The 10,529-nt window shown below is 34.3% G+C and overlaps 1 protein-coding gene across 1 annotated transcript; it reads right to left on the bottom strand.

Annotated features, from left to right (window-relative positions):
* Positions 1-394: 394 nt before the first annotated feature.
* On the bottom strand, positions 395-5,665 carry LOC132172961 (putative disease resistance RPP13-like protein 1). The gene is made up of 2 exons (XM_059584532.1): positions 4,626-5,665; positions 395-3,110 (listed from the first exon to the last, which is right to left on the bottom strand). The coding sequence occupies exons 1-2, from the start codon at positions 5,663-5,665 to the stop codon at positions 395-397; spliced, it is 3,756 nt and encodes a 1,251-aa protein (XP_059440515.1).
* Between the last annotated feature and the right edge of the window lie 4,864 nt (positions 5,666-10,529).

Consider the following 10,529-nt stretch of genomic DNA (forward strand, 5'->3'; position numbering starts at 1 on the left):
GGTCTCTGGACTGAAATTCTATGTTTTATTATTATGCAACCCATAATAATAAAACATTATGTGGTAGAATCAAACAGGAAATCAGTCATGGTAAAAAAATTAAATTCCTTCTTCTTTTTTAACATTTAAAATTAATATAAAGTATATTTTTGAAGAACATTGTTAATATATGTAAGATTCACTTACCCCATGAAAATCAATCAAAGGAGCTTTTGATCAATCAACAGAAGCCATGTCCTTTTTCATCCACCCATACTGAAAAAAATTGCACACATTTGAAAGGTCATATCAAATATAGATTCTATGATAAAACAAAGAGAAAAACATAAAAGAGAGGAAATGTTAAAAAAAAAAAAGCACGTACTTGAGTGGAGATTCTTGCTAGACATTTAGCTCATTCAATCAATTCATCATCAATCATTATTAGGTGGACATGAGCAATCTTGAGCCATTCTTTTCCTTTTTTCTTGTGAAGTTGTTTCTTTAGCAAAGGACAATTGTTGATAAGTAAAACAGAAACGGAGGCAGGCAAGCTTTCTTCTGGCATGTACTTGAGCATAGGACAGTTATCGATCCGCAATTCTTTCAGAGAGGCGAGGTGTTGAACCCCCTTCTTATCCAAGGATTTCATATTTGGAAAATTCATTATTTGAAGAGAAGTCAAATTGGTGGGCAGCAATCCCACCTCCGGAAAGGACTTTGCATCTCCCTTTTCGCCACAAATAAACAAACTTCTAAGAAAGGGGACCTTTTGCAAACCCCATTCCATTCGTCTGGCAACGAGGTTGTCACAATCAACAATGGAAACTGATTTTAAATTAGAAGGCAAACCCCCTTCAGGAAACAACTCAACTTTTGCACAGTCAACTATTTGCAAATCCTCAAGAGATGGGAGGAACATGTGCATCTTATCTGGTAATGACCTCAAACTTCCACAATTCCAAACCCAAAGCAATGTAAGGTTGGGGGCACGCAATCCACCTTTTGGAAAAGATACAAAACAAGGGCAATCTATGATTTGTATTTGCAATGTCATTAAATCATGTCTATGTTCTTCAGAAACTGTCAAAGATTCCAAATTCCTACACCCAAAGATATAGATATTGCAAAGCTTTGGAAATAAGTCCAATGGGACGGACTTGAGAGAATCATAAATATCATATAAGTACAATTTTTTAAGGAATGAAAAGATCGGGTACATTGGGAGCTCTAAAATCCCACAATTCCTGATGATAAGGGATTTTAATGTAGATGCTAGATCACCCTTGGAAAGGGACACAAACGAAGAACAGTCACTGACTTCTAACTCTTGAAGAGAACTACTGGGCCCCATCATTATGTTGGCTTGGGAATCTAGTGCATCAAATCCTCCAACTTTGAGAACCTGTATTCTAGTTGGCAATTCCTTTAACAAAACCTCATTACAACGTGTTAGATTCAATTGACATATAGCAGGAAACATCGGGACTGAAGACACCAATAGTGGACATTTCGTGATCTCAAGTTTGGCTAAAGAAGGAAGATGGATGGGCAACCTTCGTGCTAGCTTGGGGCAATCATGAATATAAAGCTCTTGGAGGATAGGAAAAGCTTCACCTTCATTTTCAGCACCAAAGGCAAACCATTCCTCCCACTTCAACATCAACTCGAACTTTAGAACTTTCAATGCTTTAAATGGCCTAATCGAAGACGAACCACTACCATAAAATCCAGGACCCACTCTAATAACTTGATCAAACTCAACAATAGAGAGGTTCTGCAAAGAGGGTAGTTGTCCTAGCGATGGCAAGTTACAACAAAACTTACACTTGTTTAGATGAAGAGATACCATATTAAAGAATGAATCATGCCCTACCCAATCTGGAAAACTTTGACCACCATAGTTGTTGATAGTGAGAATTTTCAAATTTGAATGAGGCTGGAGACTGTCAAGTATAGTTCTTTGACTTTCTAAAACAACAATACCAGCTTTCCATTCCAACATCAACTCCTCAATGTGCTTCTTGTCCTTCAAGCCTGCATCTGCGACATCAATAGAAGAGACAACATTTTGAAGGTTCAAAATAGCAAGCTTTCCTCGAAGATTTGTAAGTTTTCCCAACTCTCCAATGCAAGACCCATTACGGCTGCTGATAATAAATTTTGTCAACGTTTGTAGACTTCTTAAGCTACCCAATTGTATCGGCATCTCCAATATGTCAGTTCTAGTAATATCAAGATGACGTAGATTAATGAGTTTCCGCATATCCCTAGGCAATCCAACTAGATTGTTACACCATGACAAGTTGAGTGTTTGCAAATTGATCAACTTACATACAGAATTAGGTAAGCTTTTAACTGCAGTAAAAGAAATGTCTAAATAACGTAGTTGTTTAATTTTGCCAATTGAATCAGGCAAGTTAGCCAAATTTTCATAATGAGACAAAGAGAGTACTCGTAAACATCTTAGCTTCGGCAATAGAACATCCGGTACCTTTTTAGACAAATTGTTGTCCAATATGGAAAATTCTAATGGCAAGAAGGTGCGCAACCGCTTAACCTCGAAAAGACCCTCGAACTTCTTAAAGTTGTCAAATCTTGTTCTAAAATACGACAAGTGCCGAGCCTTGTTTACAATACCGTGAAAACTGACACCCTCCAGCCTAAAGATAAATTGTCCAGAAACAAACTTTGCTAAGTCGTTGACAAGATCGTGCATTACAAAACATGATTTATCACCACTTGATTGTTGAAACAATGATCTTGATACAAGATCTAAGAAGTAATCATTACCAACTTCTTCCATTGTTTTGTTTTTGAGTTCTTGCAAGAAACCTTCAGCCATCCACAGAAAGACTAATCGATCTTTTTCAAATGCATAACCCTTTGGCAATATTGAACAATAAGCAAAGCATGGCTTTAGATGTGAGGGTAGATATTTATAACTTAACCTTAAAGATGGAAGAATGTGTGTCTCGTCAATTGGTAAATCCCATATCTCACTGTTTAGTATCTTGTCCCAATCATCAACATCCAATTTCGACCACAACAGAGCCCCAATTGCTTTTGAGGCTAAAGGTAGGCCCTCGCACTTTTTCACAATCTGTCTGCCTACTGCCTCTAGCTCTGGACTTGCCACTACAAAAAAAACTTAGAGTTAAGAACATTTTTAAGGTGACATTTTAAGGGCAAAAAATGTCTCTATTTAATTAGGAAAGCTCAAATAGTAACATTTTTCAAATGTTCAAAATAAAGTGACTAGAATTAAAATTATGAACGTTTAAACAGTGAAAAATGTCCTTAAAAATGAACAATTTCACTGACACATCCCCTTTTAAAAGCGAACGTGGCAATAGTGTGCACATCAGCTTTTTGAAATGTGACGTTTTGTACTATTTAAATGTCCCTAATCTTTAAAAAATTAAAAATAAATAAATTTTCTCAATATATATATATATATCAAATTAATTTTTCTTTCTTTTAAATAAACAATTAACTAATTTTATTTTTAAATAAAATAACCTTTAAAAAATAAGTGTAATAATTGTAGTGTAATCGGCAACTCCCTCGGTTTTCAGCGGGGTGGGCCCTTGAGCCACCCTGTGAGGTGGTCAGACCCACCGGCCACCCTGCAGGTGCAATGGAAGCCCCACCCACTCACCTCGGGCTAGCTCCTCTGTGAGGGCCACCCCATTTGCTCAAAGGCTGCCACCCAATCTCCTCGACACCCACCCCTGTACCCTCTTTTAAAAAAAGAAATTTAAAATATATATATATATATTAGTATTTTGTGTGTGTGTGTGTGTGTGAAAGAAGATAAATTTTGAAGTTTTTAGGTGTGGATGGTTGTTATAAATGCAAACTTCAAGCACCAATATTTTTAAAATTAGGGACATTTGAAAAATGTTGCTAATTTGAGGCATTTTACTGTTCAAACGTCCCTATTAAAAAAAATAGGGACACGTGAATAGAAAAACGTCCCTATTTTTTTAAATAAGAACGTTTAAACAGAAAAGCGCCTCAAACTAGTAACATTTTTTAAAAAAAAGTCCCTAATCCAAACGTTACTAATTAGGCCCCGTTTGCTTTGAGGAATAGGTATTCCAGTAGGAAAATGAATAGGTATATATTACTGGGAATAGAAAAGGTCGGAATGGAATAATTATTTCAATTCTTTTGTTTGGTAGCAACACATATTTCATAATTGGAATTGAACCAAAATTACTAAAAAGACCATATAATTTCAAATTTTTTCAAAAAAAAAAAAAAATTTCAACTTGGAGAGAAAATTTTTTATTTTTTATTTTTTTTTTAAAAAAAAGGAGTGGGGGGTGGGGGGGGGTTGGGAAAATTCATTCTCTCAAGAATAGCTATTCCTCTCATTTTTTAGAGGATTAATGGTTATTCCTGTGTATAAGGGATTAGCGATTCTCATGAGAATAACTATTCCTAAGAATAGACACTTACTAAATAAAGGAATGACTATTTTATAGAAATAGTCATTCCATTCCATAAGTCTATTTTGCAAACCAAACTATCCCTGAAAGCTTTTTAATGTAGTGTAACTTACCAAACTACCCCTGAAAGCTTTTTAATGTAGTGTAACTTACCAAACTACCCCTGAAAGCTTTTTAATGTAGTGCAACTTACCATTGTGGAGTGCATGGTTTGCAAATACCGACCAGCAATCATCTTCTGACAGCCTTTTCAAACAATGAGTCCCACTAGAGCGTACAGCAGATGCGACATCATTATCACGTGTGGTTACAATCACACTGCTTCCTTGTTCCCCAAATTTGAAGGGTTTGCTTAAGATCTCCCAATCAATATAATTCTTATTCCATACATCGTCTAAAACAAGCAGGAATTTTTTCCCCATCAACTTCTCCTTGAGTGTAACTTGAAGCCGATTCAGATCCTTTATATCACAAGTTGACGAAGTTACTGCCTCTAGAATTGTTTTTGTTACGCTGAACACGTCAAACTCGTGTGAAACATATACCCATGCTTCAAGGTCGAAATGCTCCCTCACCCTCCGATCGTTGTATATGAGCTGAGCAAGGGTGGTCTTGCCAATTCCCGCCATACCCACTATGCCAATCACACGCATCTCACCTCCGCTTGCATCGTGCGAGAGCAACAAGTTAATTATTTCCTCCTTATCATTATCCCTACCAAATATACCAGCTTCAGCAACCAAAGAAGTCGTGGGCAATCTTTCTGATGATTCTCCTCCTCCAACACCTACCCTTAGACCTAAGAAATTATTATTTTTTGCTAGATATTCTAGTCGGTCGAATACCTCTTCCATCTTCCGCTGTATCTGCTTGAAAAAAGGATTAAGAAAAGTAGAGACCATGTATCGTACCTTCCTTGGAGTTGACTGAAACTCAGCACCCAACTTGCGTATCTGGATTTCTGTATCAATCTCATCCAAGATGTCTTGTGCATCAAAAACAGCATCTTTCAGGTCATCAAGCCACTTTTTCACAGCAGGGTTTGTGAGTTCCTTCTCCTCTGCGTCCTCGACCACCGCATTCACAGACTCCAATGCTATCTTTAGCTTTCTTAAGGACCCGTCGTCGAGTTTTCTTCTCCGAAAGAAGTCAAGCACCTCCCGATTCATTTTTTGGAATAAAGCATCCAAGACAACAGAGAGAAGCGCTCCTCCCACCACCTCGGCCATGTTTTCTTCTTTGTAATGGAAGAAATGAAAGGAAATGGAAGGAAGGCGGCGAAACAGGTTCGGTGAGCTAGCATATTAACGAGAAAGGAGTACTTAAAGTGAAGAATATATACATCTAAACAAAACAGGTTCAATGAAGCATATTGTTACGCAACAATTTTTAAACATTTTTCAATTATTTTTTTCACAAATTTAATGTTAAACGTCGATGAAAATGGTTGAAAAATAATGAATTTTATCATTTCTCAACCCGAAAAAAAAAAAAAAAAAAAAAACCGGTGGGGTATTTTCTTTTTTTTTTTTTTAATAATATATGCGTAGAATCAAAAAAACACCAAGAAAAAAACGTAACATTTATCATTAAATAATGTTTTGCTTATCATTCATTTGAATTTGCAACTTCAAAACATGTGATTTAAAAATAGTCATTCTATCAAATCGGGAAGGATGTATAACAAGTCTCTTTTTCTTTTCTTTTTTTCTCAAAATTAATTGATGTAGAATTTATTAGTACTCATAACATTTTTCTTTGCTAATTGTTTTGATAATTTCCAACAAATGACTTTTATACCAATTTCTCAGTTTGGTACTCATATACTAAAAGATTTAGTACTCATATCATTTATCTTTTCATATTACCAAACAACTTTATTCATTTTTTTATCAACAAAAAATTAAAAATATTTTTATTTTATTTTTTTATCCTCTCAATGAACCACTAGTAATTTTAAAAATGATATTAATTTTAAAAGTACTAAAAGTGGCTTTTGGTAGTGAAAGTCGCCACGCATTCTTATTTTCGTAAAGTAGAAGCAATTATGATCTGCCAACTTTAGGAGAAACGTGTTACTTGTTAGACATGTTGGCAACTGGGGAATTGCTTTACGTAACTCGGCATGAGATGTGAAGGAGGTTACGTGTTTAATAAGAAGAGGAATTCCTTATGCATGAAGGTTACTTGTTCATGAATGTGAAAAATAATATTATTTTATAAAACTATTGAATTGTTTGTATATTCTCAGAGTAATGTTTGATTTATAATTTTATTATTATTTTTACAGATTGTTAATGTGTCGGTACGTGAGTAGAACTATATATACTAGATAAACGCATTTTCGTCACGGTTTGGGGTTGTTAGAATATATATTTCATATTAAGTTGGTTTGTTTTCTTATAATAATATTTCTCTTTTTTGCCCTTTGGCTGCCATCAAACGATTGTACCAATGTACGTACAGTACCCATATGCCGAACAAGGCATGCATATGGGCATCCACTCCTGAGTGGAGAATACTTGTAAGAATAAATAAAAGCAAGGTAGGATATATGGAAGAGAAGATGAGGAAGAGAAGGATAAGAGACCCAAGTGCTCTGCGTGTTATAGCTTGCAAAGGAAAGTATGACAATGCATCGAGTAATTATTATTTTTTATTTATTTTAAAGATGATGTAACGTTTAAAATTATTGTAATTGATGCTCCGTCACATACCATTAATTAAAGGCATCAATGCTGCATCAATGGTTTGGCATATTGAAAAGCATGAATCAATTAATTAAAGGCAGTGGACTATGGGCAATGATTACGAATCTCTAAAAAATTTTGTCTAAAGTGAGTGGAGTAAATAAATATTATATAGGGACTAAGAAAATGGTTTTGTTTTTGGGCGAACAGAAGCTCCATTATCCAAGCAACTCAAAGGGCAGAGACAAAGGAAACTGTAAGAGGGATATATTCCTTGTCCGAGCTGAGGTTTTCCAAATTGAATAACTTGCTCGGGCAATGGATTTTCAGGGATGCCCCATCATAGCCCCCTACCCAATTACTTGGGAGTTAGGGTAGGAATAGTTTTTGAAATTTCCAATGGTAAGGAATCTCGATGCATGGTGTTGGGATATAACAATGTTACTCTATTCATTTCGGCGGCTTTTAGAACATATCTTGTAGAGTATGACTTCGAATGTCATAGAAGGCTTTGGCTTCCTCCACTAAACACCAATTAGTTTTTAGATGAAATGGTCAAAGGTCCAATATAATAAATAGTATCAGAGCCACGGTCATGGGTTCGAACTTCGAATCGCGGGAGCGTCATGTTGAGTGAGGGATTGTTGGGGTGCGACAATGCCGCTCTGCTCACTTGGGCGGCTCTTAGAACATACCTTGCGAAATGTGATTTTGAATACCATAGAAGGCTTTGACTTCCCTCACTGAACACCAATTAATTTTTAGATGAGATGGTCAAAAGCCCGATCTGACACATGGAATAGAGGTTAAAATTTGATTCAAACTATTTATTCTCAATTAATTATTTTCATGTATAAATTTTCTTCGAGTACGAGAAAAGTGTTTTAGTAATTAATATTTTTTTGTTCATTACAAAAAATTTAAAATATGAATAATTCGGTATTTCTTAGTAACAAGGAGGAGGAGTAATTTACAATATATATATATAGATAAATGCTATTTCTAAAGATTTAATAATTTCAAAATACGGAATGCTAGAAACAACATTTATATCTCTCAATTATCCCACATCTTCTACATCACCTATGGATAGTTGTGAGATAAAGAAAATGATACTAGCATTCTCATATCCTTTTTCTATCTTTTTATCATCCACAATTTTTGAAAATCAATCCTTTTCAAAAAAAAAAAAAATTAAAAATCAATCATTAGATCCGTAAATGTGGTATATATGTAGCATGACTCACTTCAAAATTAGAAACTATATTTTTTTTTTATCTTGTAACTATCTAATAATGCTGATGTAAGTCCAATCAACTTTTTAATAAGTCCTTATTAAAAAAAAAAAAATCAAATGGCGATTGTGATTACCATAGCATTATATTGACAGAATTTTCTCTAAACTATTTTAATAAGTGTCAAGTGTCATATTTCACATGTTTTCTTTAATATTTTTAATAATTATTTATTGTTATTCTATTAATCTAAGAATTTGAGAAACTCAAAAAATTCTTTAATATTGTAAACAACTATTAATTTAAAGAAAATTTGTGCACAAAAGATTCTCGTTACTTTTCTTGCGTGAGTCGACAATCCATCGAGTCACGTGATTCCCTTTCCCAAGGTAGGAACATTAGGAATATTGATATTCCATGTAATACAGCCGGCCTTTTTTTTTTAATCGAGCCCACTACAACATTCTTCAATGCAGATTGAGATCTGGGCCACGTATTATAATCACCGGCCCACAGTAACCACCACATGATGCTCTCCTCTCGTTGTTTGTTTAGAATTTATCTCTTCCTTAATCTCTCTGCATTTGGACTCTTTAATGTTGGCTTTTGTCTCTCTTTTAGTTGTCAATGTTTTAGCCTTTTTTTTACTTTATTTTATTCCCATCTGGCCTTGAAGTTGGCATCCTTTTGTTTTCTTGTTGTCTCAGCTCTCACAAATTTGGCAGCAGACGAAGAAATACCTCTTTTTTTATTATTATTATTTTGAGAAATAATAAAATTTATTATCCCGACTATTTTTTTAATTATCTTCGTATGGTAAATGAGTAAATTTGCCATTAAATTTGTGTAAAACCCATATGAGCTCACAAATCTAGCAGTAAATCTTTTATATATATATATATATATATATATATATAGTTAAAAGAATGATATGTTATATGCAATTTTTTTATTTTCTTTTTGTTTTGTACATTCGTCAGTGTTTTGAACCCAGCTGGTCCCACATGCCAAATCTTCTCTCAACGCACCATTGCCATATCTATACCTTCTGGTGATACTCCAAAGAGACCATTAAGACTTCGCCCTCTATGAGTGAACATTTGCACAGCACATTCAACATTAATTCCTACAAAAACATCATTCTTTGGCATTAATACTCTATATAGGATCAAGTTTATTATTGGACAATATTTCATAAGTATAAAATTCAAGAATTACAATAGAACAAAGTATGACAATGCTTATTTTAATAGAAGAAATAGGCATTTTTAAGCTATTATTAGTGTTTCATTGAATAGATGAACTATAACGACTAAAAACAAATACGTTACTTGCAATTTAAACTCTCTAAAATCACTTATAAAGTTCAATCTCACCTATCAAATAACCAACGTGAAACTTAGCATCATGAGTGTTTTTATAATTTATCTCACTCTACTTAAAGCTAATTATCTTCTCAATATGAGATTGGAGTGTTGCAATATGATATCATGACAACTACTTGAAATTATCCGGTGTCCAAAGACATAGCCTCAAGGCAAGGCCGTACCATTTGAGGCCATGACCCTAACAATTAGGATTTACCATAATATAATTTTATCCTTCTTTCCTGTACCATAACATAGTACCAATTACTGAAATACCTAAAAAAAAAAAAAAAAACAGCAATGTTCCATTTAAATTCCCATCAGTTTAAGCAAGAAACAAGAAAGGAACAAACTAACTTAATTGCTTTAGAAAAAGACAAAACAATCACCAAGGCACGACCGACCTTTCACCATCAAATACTCCAGACTCCATTATTGTTTCCAAAAGTCTCCCAAGGACTTGGATAAAAGTCTCCCAAGCAAAGCTGTCAGACAAAAGTTTCTTGCAATTTTTCCTTCTAATGTTTTTCGCTAGTTTCATAAAAATTCTATCCATCAGATCCCATATATATGAAGAAAGCACTAAGCAGGTGTAACGGATGCTATTTTGGAAAGTGCAGAGGTATTAACAAATTAAGTCTTATTTTCTATTTTGTTATTTTTGGACTTATATTTTTTCTTTTGTTATTTTTGGACTACATTTTCTCTTTTGTTTTTTTTGGAAAGTTGCAGAGGTATTAATAAACAGCCAGCTTGTTCGTGATTCCATTGAGCTACAACCTAAAGAAGCACTCAGCAAAA

Source organism: Corylus avellana, chromosome ca1, assembly GCF_901000735.1.
Source record: "Corylus avellana chromosome ca1, CavTom2PMs-1.0".
NCBI lineage: Eukaryota > Viridiplantae > Streptophyta > Magnoliopsida > Fagales > Betulaceae > Corylus > Corylus avellana.